General features: G+C 40.1%; 1 protein-coding gene across 1 annotated transcript in view; it reads right to left on the bottom strand.

Moving 5' to 3' along the window:
• The window catches only part of plpp4 (phospholipid phosphatase 4), a gene marked incomplete at both ends in the record, with an annotated part of 135,357 nt that overhangs the window by 49,874 nt on the left and 59,579 nt on the right, over window positions 1–25,904 (bottom strand). Inside the window, 2 exons of the mRNA XM_081351706.1 lie at window positions 5,065–5,155; window positions 6,759–6,867. Of these exons, the coding sequence (XP_081207832.1) occupies window positions 5,065–5,155; window positions 6,759–6,867 (200 nt within the window). The remainder of the gene's footprint in view (window positions 1–5,064; window positions 5,156–6,758; window positions 6,868–25,904) is intronic.

Below are 25,904 nucleotides of genomic sequence, written 5' to 3'. Positions count from 1 at the left end.
CCCGAGTGCCTCAGAGCATGGGCTTCCGGCGGTATTCGCATCAGAGTGACTCTGAGCTGCGTTCAGCTCTGAAGCCCTGGTTAGCGGCCGACTGGTACCAGCGGGGAGTGACAATGGGAGCTATCTCACACCGCAAAGTTATCTCGACGGACGCTTCCACCTCAGGCTGGGGCGCTCTGTTCGAGGGCAAACCGGCTTTTGGCCTATGGTCAGACCGGGAAAAATGCCTCCACATAAACTGTTTGGAGATGATAGCGGTCGAGAATGCGCTCAGGCGCTTCCTCCCATTCATACGGGATCACCATGTGCTGGTCCGCTCGGACAACACGTCCGTGGTATCCTATGTGAACCGACAGTGCGGTGTCAGATCCAGGAATCTGTGCAGGCTGACAGAACGCATTCTCGTGTGGGCTTACCGCTCGCTGCGCTCGCTGAGAGCCGCGCACGTGCCGGGCCACCTGAATGTCAGTCCAGACAGACTGTCCAGGGACAACATTCCCCCGGGAGAATGGTCTCTGCACCCCCAGACAGTCCAGTTTCTCTGGCGCCTATTCGGCAGAGCGGAAATCGACCTCTGTGCGTCGAAAGACAATGCTCAATGCCCGAAGTTTTATTCGAAGAGCGAGGACGCGCTGTCCCAGACATGGCCCAGCCTCCCGCTGTATGCTTTTCCTCTGATCTCCCTGTTGCCACAGGTCATTTCGAGGATCAGAGAAACGCACCACTCAGTGCTGCTTATAGCCCCGCGATGGGAAAACCAAACTTGGTACCCAGAGCCAGTGAGGCTGTCGCACTCACCCCCATGGCCGATCCCGGTGAGAAAGGATCTCCTCTCCCAAGCCGGTGGATCGATCTGGCATCCCCATCCAGAGCGCTGGTCGCTGCATGCATGGGTGATCAACGGATACCCGTTGACCTGTCAGAAGGGGTCGTGAACACGATCACACAGTCGAGAGCCCCCTCCAACGAGACTGCTCTACGCGTCTAAATGGTCGGTGTTTTCTAAATGGTGCGCTACTAAAAACTTGGATCCGCGCGCATGCGGGGTCCCGCGGGTGCTCTCCTTCTTACAAGGGCTGTTGGAAAAGGGCAGATCCCCTTCCACGCTCAAAGTATATGTGGCCGCTATTGCAGCGTTCGCTGAGATGACGCGCGGCCGGGCAATGGGAAGGAATGAGCTCATTATCCGCTTCCTCAGAGGAGCTAGACGGATGAATCCCCCGCGGCCCCCCTCGGTTCCCTCGTGGGATCTGTCCTTGGTCCTAGCGGCCCTAGAGGCTTCCCTTTGAACCGCTTGAATCCGCGGATCTAAAGTATCTGTCGCTTAAAACCGTTTTTTCTGATAGCTCTGTCTTCAGTCAAACGAGTGGGTGATTTGCACGCGCTATCTGTTAGCCCTGCATGTCTTGAGTTCGAGCCGAATGACTCGAAAGTCATTCTCAGACCGAGACACAGTTACATCCCCAAAGCGATTAGAACCCCGTTTAGGGCACAAGTTATGTCCCTCTCGGCTCTGCCAGCATCCGACAGTGGGGACAGTGATAACCTCCTATGCCCTGTCCGGGCGCTGAGAGTTTACATCACGCGCTCCGCCGCTTTCAGGCGTTCAGAGCAGCTCTTTGTTTCCTTCGGCGGACGCACCAAGGGTCTTGCCGCCTCGAAGCAGAGCTTGTCCAGGTGGATAGTGGACGCGATAGCAGCAGCTTATGCCTCCAGACACCTGCAGTGCCCTCTGGGCATCAGAGCCCACTCCACTAGAGGCATGGCCTCGTCGTGGGCCTGGTCCAGCGGAATTTCTAATCACGGTATTTGTATGGCGGCGGGCTGGACCTCCCCGTCAACATTCGTGAGGTTTTATAACCTGGAAGTTCCTGCCCTACAGGCAAAAATACTGTCAGCATAAGTGACATGTATGCTCTGCCCATTTCTCGTGTGCAGACTACGTTCATATGCTGGCGCTATTCTGGTACTATACTCAGGGTGAAGTGTTTGACTCAGACCGGCTGATCCGCTCTGTTTCCTATTTCCCGTTACGCGCTGTTGTCGGTGCTGGCCCGCGCTGCTGGCCGCCCGTATTATTCTCTGTCGTGCGGGAATTTTTCCCTTCATGTGAGACCGACTATGTCGTTTTTCTCCTACCCTTATGAGTGCTTATGTACTGTATGGGCTCGCTCCGCCGGCCCTACTGTTTGTACTGTTATATGTTTATAGACCGGCCGCGCCGCTCTATTTCATATGCTGCATGAAGTGCCTGTACTGCGCTGGCCCGTCTCTCCGACCGGCCACATTTCCCAGCAGAGTGTATCCAGAGGGCTGGATGCTCGGCGCACACGCCGTTGACAAAGGGTTCCCGATGCGTAAGCTAACCTTACGCAATACGAGAGACCTCTCGTAAGAGAACGTACTCGGTTACTAATGTAACCTCGGTTCTCTCTAGAAGAGGGAACGAGTATTGCGTAACCTGCCGTGTCGCGCCACAAGCTTTTGCGCTTCAGACTGCGAAAACCAGAATTTTAGCCTATGAGCGCTGAATATATACACGCTGGCCACACCCATTCTGACGGTTAGAAGGGTGTGGAGGGCGCGAAGCGCCCTCATTGGTTGCCGCGTTCAGAGCGCTCACCGATAGGCTTAAGCAGTTGCCGCCGAGCAGCCAATGAGCACGCTTATACAGCCTGCCTAGGTCTGTCGGCTGCTGCACTGCGTTGACAATGTATACAAAATTAAGGATAATTTTTTGGCTTCAGATCTGGAAGAAAGAAGACTTTCCCGATGCGTAAGCTAACCTTACGCAATACTCGTTCACTCTTCTAGAGAGAACCGAGGTTACATTAGTAACCGAGTACGTTTTACAGAATTAAATTAAATAAAAGTAATCCACGTGACTTTTGTGCTGCATAAGTCTTCTGAACTCATACAATAGCTTTGTGTGAGAAGCAGACAGATTTAAGTATTATTCATTAAAAATCTTGCTCTCAAATCACATTCAAAAAGACATGTGGAGACAGTGGCATCTGGCATCACTGACGTCAAACTAGGTTCGACGTGTGTTGAAGCTGATATTTCAGTAAGATTGAATGAAATTTAAGACCTACAGTGAAGGAAAGGCTTTCATGATATGCTTTAATGGTGCTCTTTTGGTTTTTTTTTTTTTTTTTTTGTGCAATAGTTTGTGACTTACAGTAAATATGTGCTTATTTCATTGTATGGAAAAGAGTAGTTCTGAGAATTAATTTGGGTTGAAATTACTTTTCACATTAGTGGGAACAAACCCTTTACCAGAATCCTCTGATTCAAGTAGGTAATGGTTGAAGAGTGAATTTTTTGGGGTGCGAAGGATAAAATTCTGTAGAGTAGAAAAGAGTGTGTTGGCCCTGCACAAAAAAAAAAAAAAAAAAAAAACTTGCATTCCCAGGCTGCTCGTTGAGGCTTAAGGCAAACAGCATTAAATGTTAAATGTGTAATGTAAGTCCCATAGTGTTGATTTTTATATACTCTCAGCAGAATGTGTGATTACCGTGGAGACAAATGGTTGATTAAACAAAGAAACAGAAACACGGTTTTGAGGAACAACTTGAACAAGCAAATAAGGCAACAAGGGAGAGCATATGTAACTATTGCATTTTAGATTCTTTATGAATTTGTGGCGTGATAAAAAAGCATGGCGTGTTTCCCGAACACGAGTGGAAGAGAGAGTGAAGAGGGAAGTTAGCTAGAGGAGAGATGTCCTAGAATTTTGATATGGCCGACACACGACCAAAGAGACGACGTTCCGATGAACAAATAACAAAGAAGAGAGAAAAGGAGAAGGAACGCGCAAATTCCTGAGGGGGAGGGGACGGGATGAGGAGGGGGGGGGGGTCGAGCTAGCCTCCGTTTTGTTTGACAATACTTCGAACATCAACAAAAAGTGACGTCACCCAACATCGCTTAGAGCACCTTAAAACAGGCCTTTCTAAAAAAGCACAATGATTACATGTGGAACATACAATAAACAAATTATTTGACTGTGACTGGGCAGATCGAGTTTATGATTGTCCAATAGGCATTGTGGGCATCATGTTTAAGAACCATTTTTGTAGCTTGGGAGAAAGCTTTGAGTCTTATAGTTTCATAGTACAGTACATGTAGTTTTTACCGTATGAAGAATTTTTTTTGCATGATATTATCATGCAAGTAGTGTGATTATTGTACAATGTTAGGAAATGCCTTCCATAAAAGTCCTGTCCCTTGTTTTAAAAGGAGCAAACTAATCTAATATTCATTCTCAACAAAATGAGGAATTGCTGATGACAGGCTGGGGAAACAGAGTTGGTTCACTATGAATATTCATTAACTAAGGAAGAATGTACCGCCAATCTTTTGTCACAATAGTAACCCCAACCTAACAGAGTTATCCAGGACCAAGATGCAAAGAAGAGGCTTGCCACTTGAGTAAATATAATTAATGTAAGTAAGGGACATCGTATTACAGGGTAATGGCAACTCACCAAATAAATAATTTTGTGTACATGAAATATTGATTAGAGATTAAAAAAATGTTTTATAATCTTGCTTGCATATTGTCTTAAAGTCACCATGAATTCAAAATTGACAATTATAATTTTTTATGGAATATTGCAGTAATTATTATTAATAGATGAATAGATTTATGCGTGTACATCACCATTTTTTTTTCTTAAATTCATGTGCCCTTGAAATGTTTATCATAATAACTTCCTCTCCTTCCTGCAGTGACATCTCTTCTCTGATGACATGTTTACTGGCATGAGGGCGGGGCAACATGAGATCCACCAATAGCAAGCCACAACCATAAAAACATCCAATCAATTCCCCACGGACAAAATCAAGTCTCACCCTATATTTTTTCTTGTTCCAGAAGTGGTTTCACTCGGATATATGTCACAATAGGGAAGAAAAGACAATCACTCATGCAGTATAAAAGTCACTTTTCATGTTTACCTAAGTAATAATGGTAGAAACATTCATTTTGTACAGATTTGAATGATGTACATTAGTCATTGACTTTGTTGACTATATCTTTGGCATGGTTTGGGTACTCACCTAAACAAGCCTCTTTAATTTCTGTCTTGTCTGTCCTCTGTATAATCTTCACCACGAATATCACAGCCAACGGGGTGAGGAATGAAATCGCCTGTAAAGAAAAATGAACACAATATCCCTTTGCTGCATCCTATTTCACAAAGCCGACATGATTTTTCTATCCAAAAGCATATAATAGGCTAGATGAAATCAAAGTTTTTTTCCTACCACTTCATGAATGTCTTTATATCTCGAGGTTATTAAAGCTTGTGCAGTGTACACCCTCCACCTCCCACACAAAACTGCTCAAACTGTTGAATGTTTTTGTTCAAATTTCTGGATTTAAAGAAAATCCACAGAAGAGTGAGATCATGCCTGTAAATGTTAAATCCACAGATTCGTGGCTCTTTACAATAAGTACTTGAAAAATTAAACATCTGTGAATATGGGTAATATATGAGTTTAAATATCTTTAGTCTGAAAATATCCCCACTTCTCATCAGAAGGAAGAATATTAATTTTTGGAGCATATATATATATATACAGAGAGAGAGAGAGAGAGAGAGAGAGAGAGAGAGAGAGAGAGAGAGAGAGAGAGAGAGAGAGAGAGAGAGAGAGAGAGAGAGAGAGAGAGAGAGAGAGAGAGAGAGAGAGAGAGAGAGAGAGAGAGAGAGAGAGAGAGAGAGAGAGAGAGAGAGAGAGAGAGAGAGAGAGAGAGAGAGAGAGAGAGAGAGAGAGAGAGAGAGAGAGATTTTCCTATCTTTTTACTAAAATGCTTTTCTTAATTGTTAGACAAATTGAGGGGGAAACCATCTGTATGTGTTACTGCCTTTTTGTATTACTATTGGACCTCTTTACTATTTACTATTCTATACTATTATTACTGAGCCATCTTTTACTGTAAGTTATCTACAGTACTGATATTACAGATGTAGTTTATAAACAGATCTATCTTACAATATAGTTTAACTAAAGGCACTAGTTTTCTGCAAAATGCCCTTTTCTAAACCAAAAAAATATTCAATTAAAATATTCAGTTAAACCATTTGGAAAAATGTTGATTATTGTTGAATTTAATTTTTCATTTATTTATTGCTTTGTTAAAGATAATTATGTATTTTGGGTCTCCTGTATGTTGCACATGACTCTTTTCTATAATAATGTGTGGTGAAAACATCTGTTGTTGTGGCATTGTAATATACAGTTCCTTTTGTTTTATGTGTTGTAATGTATGACAAATGATATTTAAAAATAATTTGATAGCGACTTTTAACACACCATTAAAATACACCAACACAAGTGGTTATTGAATAAAACCATGGAGGAAAATAGGCAGACTCCTGGAGATAATAGCAAGACTTGTGTAATGACTGCATTGGATGTTTTTATGAATATGATTATTGCTTTTTGTAATAATATGTGAGTGCAAGCCACTAAACACTGTTAGCAAACGGAATTAAAGCCATGCACACCCTCAGCAGTGTTCATATCATATTGAACCCATCAAACTATTATGAAATCAGTGTGGAATAATGAAAATGTGCCTATAGTGTGTCTCCGAAGCTCCTCTTCAGAAGTAATATAAGCAGTCTGGAAACTTAATGAACAATCATGCATCAAGTTAAAATGTGTTCAGACGAGTTAAAGCAATCCAGCCTTACTGGAAAGCATGATTAAATTTGCCATAATATTTGTGCTGAATGATGTGCACTCACAAACATGACTCTCTTCGGGATGTGGTCTGATTCCACCAGAGGGTTCTTGTAAAGCCATAGTTCTTCAGGTTGGATAACTCTTTCAAAAGGCTCAAGGAACTCTGTGAACCTAGACAGAAGAAGAGAGGATGAGACCGTACACTGCCTTCAGTTTTACTGTAAAGCTTTACTATAAAATGACCTGCAGGAGAGTTTGATCAGGGTTTGAGCAGGGTTTAAGGCTTGGATTTGAGGAACCCAGCTGTACACATTTCAACAAAGTGTGTTCAACATAAAGTGTGTTCAACATAAAGTGTGTTCAACATAAAGGGCCATATTTTAACAGTCTGAAACGCAAGTATCAAGCGTGAAATGCAAGTAACTTTGTGGGCGGGTCTTGGGCGCTGTTGCTATTATACCGGCGGGATAAATGACCAAATGGGTTGGTCTGAAGTAGCTTCATTAGTCATAGGTGTGGTTTGGGCGTAACATGAAATAAACCAATCAGAGCGTCATCTCACATTCCCTTTAAGAGCAGGCACAGAGAAGTGACACAGAGAAGTGACGTTGGGGATGGAGAAACACACCCAAATTAGCTTCAGTTAAACAGGCATATGATAATTTGGGTAAATGTGTAAGCTAGATGTATGCTTTTATAATTATCTATCGTAATAATGTATGATTTGCAAAAATGAAAACTGCTGCTTCTGTGTAGATGAGAGAATCAAAGTGTATGCGCGTTGAGCACACGCTACATTGATTATGGCCAAGCATGCGCCCTTAAAATAGCATATGAATAACATGTGCACTGCGCCACTGATTTTAAACTAGTTTTTTCCTGGTTAGTGGCGCAATTGTTTTCTAAACCTGCAAAATAGCATGAAGGAACGTTTGCGCCAGAACACGTGAACACTCCTCTTTACGCTGAACCGCCCCTGGGAGCGCAAGTGTATTTCTTACTTAACCGACGTGCGTCTGTGGAGGGAAAAGTCCGCTGTGCGCGGGTGCAAAATAGAAATTATACATGCATCAGTGTACAAAGTCAATTCCGCTGAGTGCAAGATAGGGCCCAAAGTGTTTGGTGAGTGGTTTAGCATGGTCGAGTGGGTTTCAGGAAGGACCAACAGTGGAAGATAAAGTATCCAAGCCTTATTTACTTTATTTTTAACATAAGAGTGGACACACTTGGCTTTCAGTGTCAGCCACTTCCAGTTACAGTATTTTAGCTGCACAAAAACAGTCCATTATGCTGCTTGATATTGCAAACTGATATTTGTTATCATATTCTTTTAATTTGTGGTCATAACCATAAACGCACTGGCTTATAGCAGGCAGTTTACTACACTTATACCTATGGTGGCTAATGAATTAGAAATCTGAAAAATAAGGTGGATATTCCCAGGGAATGCATACACTGATTGATTAAAGGTACACCTTAAATTCAATGCAAGTTGCTTTAGATAAAAACATCTGCCTAATGCATAAATGTACGTGTATAGAATCCAAACCATTATCCATAGAACAACATACAGGTTTCAGACTCGCTGCAAAATATAACAAACAAGAGCACAGAGAAAACATACAAATATGTTGTGCCTTTATTTGCTCAGTTATTCACTTTACTTAAACTGTTTTTTTAAATTATTATTATTATTATTATTTTATTTATTTTTTGGTTACTGGTTCTGCAGGTGAAATGCAAGAGAGCATCGTGTGTGAATGGCCCTTAATTCAAACAAAATTAAATAAAACATATGAATATTAAGAAAATGTTCAGCACTAGTCTAGCTAGCCACTAGCTTATTTTGGTATTTGTCTTTGAGGACAACATTTTGAAAATATTTCTACATATTGATAGTCTCGCCCATAATTTGTCTGGATTTTGATAATAGTCAAAGCATGTAAGCCACTTCTGATGAGATTATAATGTACAGTATCTCTGCAAATATGCTGACTGTGACACTGGGACTTGTCTTAGGTTTAACACATGCCTTTGTTTAACCTTTTATTCTAGGATATCTATATATACACACACTGGACAATAATATTAATAATATTATGCATTTCTCAGCCTTTAAAAGTTTGTTGCCTTCTCATTCAAACTAGATAAGAGCGCTTCAATATATTTCAGATTACAATAAATGTAAATAACTGATGTGGCAGGCATTGTGAGGTGAACAGAAATTATTCATATCAAATGCCACACAGAAAAAGATGACAGACTGGGCTTTCTCTCCTTAGCTTTATTTTGGTTTAGCTTCAAGATAGAAACTGAAAAGCCATAATCCTCTGGGGAGAACAGAAGCACTGAAAATATTACTCAGGCAGCATTACTAATTCAGAATGACTTGTTACTGGATACTGTGTTTAATTATTCTGTCATGCCGTACAGTACAGTACAGTACAGTACAGTTAAAACATGAACAAATATGTCATTCTACAGGCTAATGACTTGTCTAGAAGCTAATTAGAGTCAGAATTAAACTACCCTTAAGCAATGAGCCGAGACTGGAGGTGTTTGTCAGAGCCACTCTGCACTATATTTATATTTAAAAAAAACTCGGACATTTTGAGTTTGCTATTCACAAGAACTGCTCTGCGATATAAGACCATAAAGACAGTAGGCGTAAATTACCTGTTATGACCTACTACAGCTGCACATCCTGAGTGTGAAAAAGAGCAACTGCTACTGGCAAAGTATTTTCTGGACATATGTGTCTGGAAAAAAACACAAAATGCTAAGTGTGGAGAAAAAGGCAGTATAGTGGAAGAGCCGTCATCATGCTTTGTTGCCTCAGCTTGCTATCATTGACAGACAAATGTATTTTCAAGTTGATTAGGACACATTGCAAGAATTTTCTGTCAGTTGAAACTCAGCAGCAGTTGGGTGATACAACAAGTCTGTGACCCAAAACACAGGAATAAATTAAACACAATAAAAATGCTTTAACAGAAAACAAAAACAAACAAAAAAACACTTGAGTGGCGCAATCAGAGTCCTGATTCAACGTGACTGAGACGCTTTGGCACGACTGATTAATTATTCCAATAATACTTTTGCACCTAAACAAGTTTTTTTTAAAGGAATGGTGCAAAAATACTCAACACTTTGCAGGTTGTTTTGTGTAAGTACTGTACATAAAATGCTTGGTGGATGTTATGCAGCCAGAAGGTCAACCAGTTATTATATCCATTATATAGTTTTTCACCCTTCACTGTGAATATTTGCTCTATATGGTCAACAAGGACATCATGTATGCATTATGTGTTCAAGCAGATTGCTGTTAGTGTTTGTCAGTCTACTTTACATTAATAGCACATGTGAACACATTTACCGTGAGTGAAATGTCTAGGCAGAATAATATGTAAATGTTGGACAGCTTAGATAAGCTTAAAGGGACACTTCACCCATTTGCATTAAGCTTTGCATTGTTAGAAACCCAGTCATACTATTGAATGGTCGTGCAACACTCTTTCATTTTTCCCTGATACGGGAGAAATCTGTTATTTACCTCTTACACTTCCTCCTACAATGACGCAAAAATCGTCATTTTGCGTCATTGTAGGAGGAAGTGTAAGAGGGGGGGATTTCTGTTGAGACTACAAGCACTAGTTCCTCATCTTTCCCAGGGGGCGGGACCCGCTCACGCTACAGACCTATTACAGATCAGTGGGTGGGACTTTACGCTCTGAAACTGAAAGCAATATCCTCCATCTTGTTTGAAGCTAAGCTAACAGGCGCTGTGGAGACAGATGTAAAGTTATGACAATAGCGGAGGAGAGTGCTCAATATGATATAGACTAGAGGAAGAGGATTTCGGAAGTCGGATGCTTGAATCAGGTGTTTGTGGCTACCTTTACAAGCCGCATTATAGCGAAGAGCAGCCGAGGCAGAAGACCTGCCTGCCGCGGACGAGGAGCCCGGACTGGCTCGGGTTAGGGCGGACTGGTGGCGCCGGTGATCTCACTATGCAACTACGAACCGCTATGAACACAGAGATAGAGTCCGTCTGCGGCAAAGAATTTCAACGATGACAATTTCTCCTGGACGAAATCTCTGAATCAGACGAGGACACGGAGGTTTGTGTTGTGAACTAGTTTCCTAGTTTCGCACCGCATAATGTTCTGACTGAACATCCAGGTACCATGCAATAATTCACCTTTTCGAAAGAAATACAAACGAGGAGTAATGAGTTCGCCAACTAACTAGACATTTTGTGTGAATGTGAAATTAATTTCAAGCTCTGGTGGTAGCTAGCCTTGTAGACGGAAGAGTGATTTCTCTTATAGGCAGATATCATAGACTGTAAAAAATATGGACAAAGCGTCTGTGACGTCACCCATAGACTTTCTGAAGAACGGGTTTGAAGCCGTTTATGGGGGGTATGGGCGGCGCCATCTTGGAAAATCTTGGGAAATCCTAACCCCGCCCACCTTCTAACGCAGCGCGCGTCACCTCGCCCACCTTCACTCAGCTCGCATGCTACTCCGGTTATCTCTGTGTATATTTCAGGCAACGAAATATGTTATAAAACACCATACTAACTCTTTTCGTTTTCATTTAAAGAAATCTTAAACATTATAGCCACACAAATGTGGTTCAGGCAACGCGTATTGATTACATTCAACTGCACATAACGTTTGCCTATTTATGAAAAAAATATATATATATATAAAACACAAACCTGCCTCTTTTTATTTTAAATATAATATAAAAATATTAAACATTTTATGGTCCAGGCAATATATGCATTTGTACTAAACAAAAGATGTTGCAGTAAACAACATTACATATCATCTTCGTTGTATTAAAATTTAAAATGACAAAAACTCAACCCAGTCTCTTTTTGTTAAATTTCAGTTTTATCAATGTTAGCCATTATAAAAGTATAAGTAAAAGGTATAAGAAGCTATACAAATAAAGCAAACAATTCAGTCAAACATACAAAGTCAGCGCGAGTCTAACTATACATCGGTAAAGTTAAATAGCTTATAAAGTTATGAAACTTCCCCTCAGCCAAAACGATTGCCCAGGGAAAAAATATAGATTCACGAGACCCAAAATCCCCCATTAGATATACACAAGATGAATTATATCTCATGTTTAACCACTACAGAGACGCCAGAGTCCGCGGCATTGGCGGCAAACCTCAGAACGTCAAGCCGATGTAAGACTGTTCCAGGCGGGGTACATCGCGCCGAGCACCCGGTCATCGCTGGATCAACTGGATAAAATTTTCATAAATCTTTAAATAAACCACAGATTTGAGCTTTAAACAACTACATTCTCGCCTGAAAAACTCTTAAAACTACATTTCATGATACAGAAACAGTAGTATTATATGTCAACTGTATTAAAAAATGGCGCTTCTTATGTTGCCATTCTCCGTGGCGCTGCCTTGTCAGCTGTCAATCAAGCTGTCAATCAAAGTTAACCACGCCCTTATTGTCATATATTTTATAACTAAATACGATCTAAACTAACGAGTTAGAAAAAAATTCACCCCCCTCAGAGTTGTCAGGCACTCGGAACCTATCGAAAAATACAATAAAAGTCCATGGGACCAACTTGTAAAAACATGAATTTATGCTGTGAAAACGGACATAGGGGGCTATGGACATTTGCTCCCTTTTGGGACCTGCCCCTAGCGGATTTTCGATGTATTGCAGTTTTTCGCACTTCCGGGTAGGCTTCATTTTTCAGATCAGAATGTTGCCGCTTGGCAGATATGCGCTTTCTGGATTAGTGGGAGTGGCTTGCGGAGCTGTGCAATGTGGTGCATTGTGGGAGTTGTTGTCTTTCATACAAATGCGTCCTGAAGTTATTTTTTGTCTTTTCTCGGTCACAAAGGCACCAAATTCAAAATTTCTTTTACATTTCGACTACATATATGACCCACTTTAAATAAAAAACAATGTTCAAATGGGTGAAATTCCCCTTTAATGTATATAGTAGTGTGTGCACTAACTTGAATGGTTTAATTGCACTGGACAAATTCGAGTTGGCCTTCACATGTCACTTTCACTTTTTTCACTTTTCAAAACGGCAGTGATTGGAATTTCATTTAAAAGAGATGTTTGAGTACACATCTATTTGTGCTGGCAGCAGATATTCATCAAATAATTCCAGCATTTCAGCATTTTAAAGAAATGATTCAATGATTCACTCTGGATTGCAGTGCTGTGCAATCCAAGTTAAGAGTGTTAAATTATGAAGTACTCTGCTGCATCATCCACAACCTAGTTCTCACAACCAACTTACAAGATTGGGAATTCTGCTGTGCAAATTGAATTCAGCACAGATTCTGGCATGCATAATTCAGTTTGTGAATAATTCGCTAGAATACTGCAGATGGTGTTTGAAAGATTTTATTTAACAAAATAATTTCCTTTTCAAATCCAAAATAAGTCATGTGAGTAATTAAATACACTTTAAATGGTTAATATGTATAAATAAATAAACAATAATAAAAACAATCCAACATTTTCTGATCTCTTCACGTTTGAAGCCTCTAGACAACAACAGCCTGAATATACTTCCAGAGACAGTGTCACCAGAAAAGAGTATGGCTCTTTTGCGGGTTGAAAGATAAGGCTCATAACTCTTCACTAGGTAGGATATTTTCATCCAACAAAATGCTGAGGTATGTTTCTTGGGCTTTTCAAACTGCATTTACCTTGTATTGTCTCTTTAAAGACACTTTTGGGAGACTATCCCTTATTGCAGTAACAAAGTTATACAATGTGGAACTAGGCACTCTTGGCCAAATATTTAGCAACAAATGACCAATTATAAATGAAACAGTGCTTGCCTCTAAAAATGTTCACATCCTTATACAGCCACAGAAAATATTATGCCCTGTATTTCCTTCAGTTTGAGTGGAAAATCTGTGGCAGAAAACGTATTAAAGGAATATCCAATTGACTGTTATATGGTCCAAAAAGTCATTTCAGGACAAGCTGGATGGTACATTCATCTAGGTATAAGTGTGACTGATGCGCAAGTGCGAGACAAGCCATGTTTAACAGGGTGCATGAATGTGAAACTTGGTAACCTGAATACCCAGTCTCATGGTCTAAATGTCAAGCTATGTTTATGATTAAAGGTTATGTAATGGTTTTGTTAACACTTTATTTTGATGATCCCCTTTGAACATTCTGTGGACTATAACTTTGCAACTGCATGTCAACTTATTCTTACCCTACCAATCAATTAATACTTTATTAACACTCTACTGAGAGTTAGTAGACATGCAAGCGCAACGTTACTTAAGCTACTTATAATCAACAGAATGTGTTAAGGGAACATCAAAATAAAGTAAAACCATGATTTGTATGCAATTGTATGCAGAAAATTATTCTACTCCCTTTAAAAATATCACTGAAAACACTGTCTTGAGATCCCTGTGACAGCCTGTCACAATTATGCTCTTTAGTTTCATTTTCATAGACTCTTGGTTTGTTTCTCTTCAGTACCTGCTTCCTTTGTTCTAGTTTCACATAATCTGTTGTCATGGACATTCATTAACTAGCACACCTGTCAGCACTTCATTATCGTTGTGTATTTAAGTTCCTCTGTTCTGTGTTCATTTGAAGGTTCTCGTCGTGTGAGTGAAGTTTGGTTAATTTAATCTTCTGTCTGTATTTGATTTTAGTTTGTTAATAAAGAACTGTTTAAATTTCATCATCTTCGCAGTGCCTGCTGATCAAAACCTCACCAGACCGTGACACAGCCCTGGTCTCTGTATTATAAAAAGTGTCAGATTGTTGGTTCAGCCAAACAGAATGTTTTTGGGGCACTTTTTCTTTCAGCCATTTGGCATGTTCACAGAGTATCCTTCATATTCGTGAAGCCGGATGATGAGAGCATGATAAGTGAACTTGAGTTTGGACAGTGTGAAATGGGATGTGTATAATGCATACAAGCTTTGAGGGTAGGCTATGTCTCAAACACAGTGAATGCAAACGTGCATGCAGATTTCTCTCTATAACATCATGCTGGTGTGCCAACGCATTCTCATCCTAGGGCGTCATATACTGACGCTTTTGACATTTCGTCTACATCGAACGCACATGGCAGCCTTTAGCGTCAATATGACACGCCCAGAGCTTTGTTCGGTTATGGGTAGGTTTAGGTCTGGGGTAGGGTTAGGGTTAGACCGCTAGGAGGCGCCTTCTGGCCCATATCTATCTGTGTCTCATATTGACGCTAAAGGGTGCCATGTGCGTTCGATGTAGACGAAATGTCAAAATCATCAGTATATGACGCCTTGGGATGAGAACGGGCTGGTTGTGCATATAAAAATGCTGACTGTGTTTCTGTGACATTCTTAAACATTGAAAATTTTTGAACAGCCATCTTGTCAACCTCTGGCTTAACCAATGGCGTGAGTTTAGGGAGGGACAATCTATTTGTCTGAGCAATGGTACAGTAAATGGGGACAGAGAGGAAAGGGGCATAACTGTGTTTGGGAATTTTGCAAATCCATTTGGTACATAGAGCGGCACAGAAATGACTAATTTCACCTTTAAATACTGGGCATTCACATTGGGAAAAACAATGCTTTTTCTCTACAGCATGCATTAGAGATTCTAGACTTCTTGGACTGGCTACAGGATATTGTTTATACAATTATTCTGTTTGACTGATTTTAAGCACTTGTGCATATAAATATAGCTTTTCTATAATAATAACTGCCAATATTGAGCACTGTGATACACTGAGACAGACGGATGTGTAGGAGGGTGGGAATCCCTCTCTCCCCGTCTCTCGCTGTCTTGCTCTATCTCTCGCTGTCTCACATTGGCTTCCTGACATGCTGCCACAGAGACATACTGCCAGGACGCTCAGCAGATCACATAAAACATGTCTGTTGAGCGGGGGGCGATCGAATACACACAAAACAAACACAAATCAGTATAAGAACTCTGTTGGACTCATGCGTTGAATAGCATAAGTCCTACAAGGTGTTCAGACTGTTTCTCAACAGCCTGTCATGCCAAAACAAACAAACCACCTGAGGAGCAAACAGACCTCAAAGAGACCTCAAACTGACCTCAGAGACCTCAAACAGACCTCAAAGAGACCTTAAACCAGGGAACGACAACTGGCGGCCCGCGGGCCAAAACTGGCCCGCCAGCAATATTTTCTGGCCCGCCGGATAATTTTGGAAGTCCTAAATGCTGCACAAAATTCCATTATACTTGAGAAAAGCCGTAGTCGCGCGGCGATTTCACCGCCGCATATTGTGTGAAACACCCATAGGGAATCATGCGGCGCGGGATTACATTTTAAAGTATAACTGTGCGTTCACACCGGACGAGAATAGCGCGTCAAATTCACGCCTGCCGCGTCTAGTTATACGCTTGACCACTTTGTGTCCATTCGCGCGTCAAAAGACGGTAGCGGTCAGAACTCTGGTGTACTTTGGACAGAGCGGGCGGTCTGACTGACAATAGCTCACTCCCGATATCTTTTGACAGCGTATCCGCACTTAATTCTGACCACCTGTACACCGAGCTCTGTGGAGATGTTTGGTACTGAAACCATTGTCAGTCAACAACATTCTTTTTTTGCAAGGATGTTTGAAATAGTTCGGCAGAAAATATCCTACTTCATTTGTCAGTAGGGCAATATGATTTTCGTTTATGTTGCTTAGAAATTTGAGTGATAGGCTTTGTCCTATTTAATTTATGTTATTTATATTTCATAATTTTTTTCTGTGGCATTTTTTTCTCTGCTGACAGTACAATGTTAAAATAGCCTAATATTTATATTGACACGAACGCAATTTTTGTATAGCATTTATAATTAGTATAGGCTAATCTCCTCCTTTCCGTTAGAGACATTTGAATGTGAGATTATGGAAACGAGATCTAAATTTTGCGGACCCGTCAGGTCGGGAAATAAAGCGAGTGAACACTGAGTATATTTTAAGCGGTTGCCGAATAGAACCTTGTGAGTGTATGTGTGTGTCCCGAATAAATAATAATAATAAAAAAGGAATAAAGTTCAAAAGTCGGACTGTAGCCTAAGCAGAGAGGTATGATTATTCAAACCTTTATTAAAATGGCTGTAATCTGTTACCACAATAGTAGCCTACTTGATCTGTTTAAAATGATTTCCTTGATATATGCCTAAGGTGTTAAATTAAAAATCAAAATTAAAATTTGTCTAATCCAGTAATTATTTTTTTCTATTTCTGATCTGAGCACAATCAGAAAATCAGAAAACCCGTCGTTATTCGTTTTTTTTTTTTTTTTTAATTTTAGTTCAGGAAATAAATAATGGAAAAACAAGTAGGCTAGTTTTTCATCTTTTTATTTTTGGTTTTAATTTGAAAAAACGATTGAACGAATGATCCACGGACGGTGACGGACCCATCATATTCCGCGATTATAGGCCTATATAAGAGTATTTAATTTGTATCCATAGGCCTACTCTGTGTAGCTGGCCCGCCATCTACTGGCTAAAAAAAATATTGGCCCACGGCCAAAGTTACTTGCCGACCCCAGCCTTAAACTGACCTCAGAGACCTCAAACAGACCTCAAAGAGACTTCAAAGAGACCTTAAACAGACTTCAAACAGACCTCAAAGAGACCTCAAACAGACCTCAAATAGACCTTAAACTGACCTCAAAGAGACCCCAAAGAGACCTCAAAGAGACCTTAAATCAGAAAACCAGACACGTTTAACAAAGTTGCATTCAACAAAAATCATTCAACAAGTGTATTTTGTCAGTTAATTATGACATTTAACCAATATTTGAAATGTGTGAAACACTATTTGACTGAAATGGTTATCAGAAATAATCTCAGAAATAATTTATTTTAAAAAAGACAAATGTTTTGACTAAATTTTGACTAAGATATATTGAGTTTTCAGTGAACAGGAATGCACTTCTCGAACAGATGACGGTTTCTCCAGAGTGGAGTACAGCAACCACCAAACTGGTATCAGCCCCTTTATTGCTGCAGGAATTCCTTGTGTCTGCTCCTTTGTCCTAGATTATATGCATGTCGTCTGCTTGGGAGTAGTTAGGCGCCTGTTAATTTACTTGACTCGTGGCCCAAAAGTCTGTCGTTTATCTGTAAGGCAAAAGGATGCAATTTCTCAAAAACTAATTGCACTGAGAGGGAAGATGCCAAGTAAATTTCCTCGACATCCGTGGGGTTTGCATGAAATTGATAGGTGGAAAGCCACTGAACTAAGGCAGTTTTTACTGTACACAGGTCCTGTGGTTTTGAAAACTGTGTTGTCCCCGAAAAATACAAACATTTCTTGTCCTTGACAGTATCCATGTCAATAATGCTGGAGTCAGATGAGCGGATTCGAAATGCCTATCTCCAATATTCTCATGAACTAATCAAACATTTTGTCATGTGCTGTGCTGACTTGTATGGCAAGACCTTTCCTGTATACAATGTACATGGACTAATTCATCTCCAAGAGGATGCCAGCCACTTCAACTGTTCCTTAACCCTCTGAGGTCGGCAAACGCGCCGGCGCGTTTTGCTGGATTTTCTTCACATTGTAGCACTATAAACTTAAATTACTCCGTCATTTATGGTCATACAGAAAAAAAGAAATGTAAAAAAAGAATCTGTGATATTTTTACTTTTGTATGTGTCCACTTACAATCAAATCAAAACATTGTGCTTTTGTAAAATAAAGAAAATAAACAGGGTGTGCGTTCTGCCTCTCCGTCGCGGTGAACTTTTTTTTCTTGAGCACGTCTATAAACTGAAACAAAACTCAGCGAATACTTGTCACACATTTATGAGACATATACCTTTATAAATATTTAAGTGTGTACTTTTAAATGATCGGATTCAAACTGAAAACAAATATTCTCTGTTTAAGTAATTTGTATAAAACCAACAAGATGTCCAGCTTCTCAAACGCTTCCTAATTATTTTTAATTTGAACTCGCGCAAAAGACATTCACATGCAAATCTCCACATGGAACGCGAAAGCGCTCGTTACCTCAGAAACAAAACACCAAAACACTTCACAAGTCTCTGCTTTTCGTGCTTATCTCATTTCATATCATCATAACGAATGGAAACATTTGAAGTAACATGATAATCAATATATTTTTCTCTAGCTTAGTTGTTACTGAAATATTTTGGAAGATTTATAGGCTGCTATAGGTTATTGTTATTATTATTTTACTTTATGCAGCACTGCGCATAGCCTATGCCTACAAGGCACAACAAACCTGGTGTTCATTATATTATATATTGTTGGAAACATTTATGTGTGTGTGTATTCTGTGAATTTTAAAAAAGCAATTTTAACCAGAAAAATCTAGAATTTATTCCCAAAATCGTGCAGGCCTTTCTCTTGATATCAGTATGTTCACTTTTTTTTTCTTTCAGGGCCCAGATGCCACTCCTGCTGACTTCAACATTCACATGAGTCTCTGTACATGAACATGGTAAAGTGAAAATCAAACACCTTGGAAATGAAAGGTATGTACAATGTTTTTAGGAATGGCACAAAGGTCTCTGTCTTTGGATAATTGTTTTCAATGAGTGCTTTTTTGTCATTTGTTGTGTATCTTTGGATTATGTTGTGTTGTAAATAAATCCAAAAAATCTAAAAGCCATTCTTTTTTAAATCTCCTCATTCTTTGTGCAAGGTTGCTCAGAATGATAGGGCCTGATAGCTCCTAATAGGGCCGTTAGGGGAGGGTCTTTGTCTTTCTCAGATGTGAAAAGCTCACATATTAATGAGCTCCCGCATAAAGCTTTTTCACACAAAACACGTTTTTTTTTTTAGTTTTTTTTTAAACCTGTTAACCGTTGCCAGAGCGCGGGCGCACTGAAGCGGTTTTTTTTATAAATAGTTCAAAGTTACTATCAGATTTAATGTTATACCTTGACAAACTATACATCATTACAAAGATATAAGACTCAAGTTTCAGAATTTGACCACTATTGTATTCTGAGAAACTTATAGCGACAGTTATTTCTTAATTTGTGTCAGGAGTTATGAAATGAAAAAATGAGTCGATACCTTTGATATGAATTATGCGCGTCAGCTGCTTTCATTCATAAAAAAACTCCCGTGCCGTCGTCATGACAGTGATACACAAAACAACGTCCTTCCGGGCTTTTAGCTAAAAAATGTGCAGATTTGGAGAAATATTGATATACTCTCATAGGTTTACATCAGATTTCTATAGACAGGAATAATATTTATTGAATTTATACCCAAATGCGTCGATGTAATCATTATGAGCGTTTGTATACTCTGTTAATGTGTTTTCAATTCATACCAATAGCCTGAGGGCGCCCTCGCCGCCCTGTGCACAGTATTAGAACATGAAGAAGTGCCATAATCATGTGACAATCCAGGAAGCCTCGAACACACACACACAGCTAACAACAGATCGCGCTGTAACTATGGCTGTAACATGGAGATACAGTCGTTTTGAAGACAATAAACATGTTTGCTATGATATTTGAGTTACCTGTGTTTTTCAATCCATGCCAGGTATTTCCATAATAATAGATTATATTTATAATGTAATGCTAATCTATATAGACTATCATTGTGCAGAACAGTATACAATAGTATATTTTCTGTCTGATTTTTTTATCTGAAGCCAAATTAGATCACAGAAAATTATTTAAAATACTCGATTTGCTTTATAAAGTAAGTTTATAAGCACAAACATGGTTTTAATCTCATAAATTGTCGTGTATTGATGGTGTGCTAAGCTAACATGCTAGCTAGCCCTAGGTGCACCTGCCACCTAGAAGTTATATTTTTATTATTTTTTGAATGCTTACTGAAATGTTTCTTTATTCAAGAAATGCATTTAAAACAGTTTAAAATGTAAGGGTGAACTTTGAGAAAAGAAATTAGTGACTGAAACCATATGAATAGCATGTGAATAGCCAGTCGTTAGTAACTATAATGCAGACAAAAGAAATGCATATTTAGAGCCATAGCCAGGCTGGAGAAGTGTGAATGTGTGCAGGGGGAGACTGAGACTGAATGGGGCTCGTTTGCACCACAAAACAATAAAGACAATATACTGCATAGTTGGTAAGAAGATGACAATAAATATCAGTAGCATTTTAGCATCAAATCAAAATAAAGTCACATGACATGGTCTTGAAAAACATTTCACTAAATACAGAGTTTTGGACTTATTATCTTAAGATTTTAAACATAAAATGTTTAGACATGTGGCATTAGCTGTAGTGCATTTCTAGATTGCTCCAGGGCCAACTTCAATTTTATTTTCATGAGGATGTTTCATAAAAAATAATTTCTAATAACTTTACAAAACTTTGAAGCTATTTATAAAAAATTTTGTCATTATGACAATAATTAATTCTACATTACAATAAACTGCCAGGTGTCAGCTTTCAAATGAGATCATACTTGTGCTTTTAGTACAAAGGGTTCATGAACTGTATCTGTTTCAGTTTGGGTATGTCATTTCTTGGGATTTTTCAAAAGTGGGGTTGCAGCTTAACAGGTTAAATCAATATATTGTCTTATCTGAATGAGCAGTCAGGGTGATTTTCACATAGTTTTAGAGCAAATATTCTAGGCTACGTCATACAATTTTCAAAAGTCTTGTGAAGAAATAATCAGTATGGGTTTCATGACCTTATTTCAGTGAGAATTTTTTTTTGTATTTTCACAAACCACGCATAAATGTCATTATCTCAAAACAACAAACTTTTACACACATGCTGCTGATATATTATTGTAGCAGAGTTTGTGCAGAATACAGTGAAATTAGACTTTAGCCATGAAAATGTCACAAGTAACAGAAATAAGCACAAATGTCAGAGCATGTCAGAACACCTCCAGGGCCCAGAAAACAGCTCAGACCCCAGAGGGTTAAACTGACCTCAACAGACCTCAAAGAGACCTTAAACAGACTTCAAACAGACCTCAAAGAGACCTCAAACAGATCTCAAACAGACCTTAAACTGACCTCAAAGAGACCCCAAAGAGACCTCAAAGAGACCTTAAACTGACCTCAACAGACCTCAAACAGATGAGACTTCGAAAAGACCTTAAACAGACTTCAAAGAGACCTTAAACTGACCTCAAAGAGACCCCAAAGAGACCTCAAAGAGACCTTAAACAGACTTCAAACAGACCTCAAAGAGACCTCAAACAGACCTCAAAGAGACCTTAAACTGACCTCAACAGACCTCAAACAGACCTCAAAGAGACTTCAAAGAGACCTTAAACAGACTTCAAACAGACCTCAAAGAGACCTCAAACAGACCTCAAAGAGACCCCAAAGAGACCTCAAAGAGACCTTAAACTGACCTCAACAGACCTCAAACAGACCTCAAAGAGACTTCAAAGAGACCTCAAACAGACCTCAAAGAGACCTTAAACTGACCTCAAAGAGACCTTAAACTGACCTCAAAGAGACCCCAAAGAGACCTTAAACTAACCTCAACAGACCTCAAATAGACCTCAAAGAGACCTTAAACAGACTTCAAACAGACCTCAAAGAGACCTTAAACAGACTTCAAACAGACCTCAAAGAGACCTTAAACAGACTTCAAACAGACCTAAAAAAGACCTCAAACAGACCCCAAAGAGACCTCAAACAGACTTCAAACAGACCTCAAAGAGACCACAAAGAGACCTTAAACAGACTTCAAACAGACCTCAAAGAGACCTCAAAGAGACCACAAAGAGACCTTAAACAGACTTCAAACAGACCTCAAAGAGACCTCAAACAGACTTCAAACAGTTCCCAAAGAGACTTCAAACAGATCCCAAAGAGACCTCAAACAGATCTCAGAGACCTCAAACAGATCTCAGAGACCTCAAAGAGACCTCAAAGAGACCTCAAACAGACCTCAAAGAGACCCCAAAGAGACCTCAAACAGACCTCAAAGAGACCTCAAAGAGACCCCAAAGAGACCTCAAAGAGACCCCAAAGAGACCTCAAACAGAGCTCAAAGAGCTGACACTCATCAAGGTGAAAACCATCAAAGGAACAAATGCTTACACTTTATTTTAAGGTGTCTTTGTTACAGTGTAACTATACAGTGCATTTACGTACTGATAAATATAAATTAACAACATATACCTAATATAGAGGTAGGGCTAAGAAAAGGGTTTAGGGTTGCAGTTTATTTAACAGTACGTGCACTTACATGTTCTTACAGTGTACTGGTTAACTACATTGGTTAAAGGGTTAGTTCACCCAAAAATGAAAATTCTGTCAGTAATTACTCACCCTCATGTTGTTCCAACCGCGTAAGACCTTCGTTCATCTTCGGAACACAAATTAAGATATTTTTGATGAAATCTGAGCCATGTCTCACTACTCCATAGGCTTCTATGTGACCGAAACTTGCTGGCCCAGAAAAGTTATTAAAGAGATCATTAATATAGTCCAAGTAACTCCAGTGGCTCAATCTTAAGTATATCAAGCGACGAGAATACTTTTTGTGCGCAAAAACAAACAAAAATAACGACTTTATTCCACTATTCATTTCCTTCTCTCTGGACCTCTAGTTGGTTCGCGTAGTGTTTTTGCGCAGCGCGTCTATGTTACACGTCACCACGTAGGCTCACTATTGGCCGACGCCGGTCATGTGTGTGATGCGTGATGACGTGCAACACAGACGCGCAGCGCAAAAACACTACGAGGCCCAGAGAGAAGGAAATGAATAGTAGAATAAAGTCGTTATTTTTGTTTGTTTTTGCGCACAAAAAGTATTCTCGTCGCTTGATATACTTAAGATTGAGCCACTGGAGTTACTTGGACTATATTAACGATCTCTTTAATAACTTTTCTGGGCCAGCAAGTTTCGGTCACATAGCAGCCTATGGAGGAGTGAGACATGGCTCAGATTTCATCAAAAATATCTTAATTTGTGTTCCGAAGATGAACGAAGGTCTTACGCGGTTGGAACAACATGAGGGTGAGTAATTACTGACAGAATTTTCATTTTTGGGTGAACTAACCCTTTAAGGTTAGGGATAGGTACAGGGTTAGTAAGTAGTTATTACCCAATTATTGTAATTCATTTTAATAAGTACATAGTATGTATATGGGAAACAGGACTGTAACTAAATTGCTTCCGGGTTTAATTTAAGTTTAGTTCCATGTAATTATGCATGATTTACTGTTAATTATTTACTGTTTGGTAATAGTGATGATGTGTTTTGGCAGGATGGAACTGAATAGGATGGAACCCGGTCAGCGGTGGTACAGCAATAGTGGCTAGGGGACTACGTCTCCGTTCCCTCCTTCAGGGAACGAGGGTTACATGCGTAAACGAGACGTTCCCTTTCAGTTGGGCACGTTCGACGTAGTGAAGGGAGCCCACGAAGCAATCGGCTCGACACATAGGGTAAATTCTTAGCAAATATACTGGTGTCGCCCAGCCCACAACTCTTAATCTGTCAGCGAGGCACTCATATCAACACCCAGGAAAGAACTACACTCTCACTATAGAGGAGCTCACTACCCAGGTGGGCACGGTGCACCTTGGAATTCACCAAGATGATGGCCACACTAATCTTAGTGGGCCAACCTCAGCATGGAAACCACCTTCCCTTCTGCTGGTTTCCGAGACAGACAAGAGCTGAAGAGGTCCTGAGGCTTTGCTTTCTGTCCTATATAACTGCACAGCGGGAGGAACAGAGAAAAGTCAGGGCTGGGTCTGCCTCCTCCGGGGCAGCACTTGCAGGCTCACCACCTGGTCCCGTCTTAAGGGAGAGGTAGGAACCTTGGGCACATATCCAGGCCGGGATCTCAATTAGTGAGATTTAGCCAGCCTGAAACCAGGTACGATTCGTTGACCGAAAATGTGTGCAGGTCCCCTAACTTCTTAATAGAGCAAGCAAGACGGAGAACTGTTTCTTTAAAAACAGATTTTTAACTCAACTACCTGCAGTACTCATGCGAGGTCTCAGAGTGCAGTAGCACTGGAGATAGGTCCCAAGAAGGTAGAGGGGGCGCAAGGAAGATTTCATCTCCTTGCACTGCTCAGGAACCTGACGATCAAGTCGTACTTCCTATATCTCAACTGCATCCTGATGTGCTTTAATGGCAACATCATTTTCAGGATGGAGCGGAGCAGCCACACTCCGACCCATGTTCTGCAGGAAGGAAGCACAGAAGTGATCAAACACTCTCGGTTACAAACACTCACCCTATTGTTTAAGAAACCATCAAGTACTCTGTTGAAGTAATTGTGAAGTACTCTGCTGCATCGTCCACAACCTAGTTCTCACAACCAACTTACAAGATTGGGAATTCTGCTGTGCAAATTGAATTCAACACAGATTCTGGCTTTGCATAATTCAGTTTGTGAATAATTCGCTAGAATACTGCAGATGGTGTTTGAAAGATTTTATTTAAAGGTGCCCTAGAATGTGAAATTGAATTTATCTTGGCATAGTTAAATAACAAGAGTTCAGTACATGGACATGACATACAGTGAGTCTCAAACACCATAGTTTTCTCTTTCTTATTTAAATCTCGTTTTTGAAAAACACCCCTGAAAAACAGGCGAATCTCCACATAACACCAACTGTGACGCAACAGTTGGGATCATTAATATGTACGCCTCTAAATATTTGCATAAGCCAGCCCATGCTCAGTGCCAGGCGAAACTGCACAGCCGAATCATCGGAAGTTCTGCAGGTGAAGAAACAAGCGAGGATCATAGAGAAAATGGCAGATCTATCTATAATCTATCTATAATCGGATACCGCTACAGTTTAATTCGAAGTTGTTAGTTGCTCTGCCCATTTCACCGCGGACTGTTTTTCTAACCTGGAACAATATCAAGCAGCCAGGCTTCTCTCGGCGTCTCAAACGGACGAAGGGGGCAATTTCAACTAACGTTATATTCCCGCAAGCGGTAAGTAGTGATTTTATTAACGATAATTTACACTGTGTTATCTAGATCCAGCGCGATATTGTTTTTTCCTCGAGAGACATCGTGGCTTGCAGACGAGCGAACGAAGCATGGCAGTTGTTCAGTGTTTGGATGTTACTACAAATGAACACAAAAATATTTTTTTAGCTCCTTCATCCGAGCCTCTGGAGAACCAGTGGGTTATGTGAATTTCTGATGTGTAATTGTTCAAGTCCAGACAGATAATCTTTCTCTCAAAGTCGTTCAACACTGTTTATGCATCAGTAAAT

The sequence above is a fragment of the Scardinius erythrophthalmus genome (genome assembly GCF_964197995.2).
Source record: "Scardinius erythrophthalmus genome assembly, chromosome: 21".
NCBI classification, from domain to species: domain Eukaryota; kingdom Metazoa; phylum Chordata; class Actinopteri; order Cypriniformes; family Leuciscidae; genus Scardinius; species Scardinius erythrophthalmus.
The sequence above is the reverse complement of the archived record's forward strand: the minus strand, read 5'-3'. Positions and strand labels throughout refer to the sequence as shown.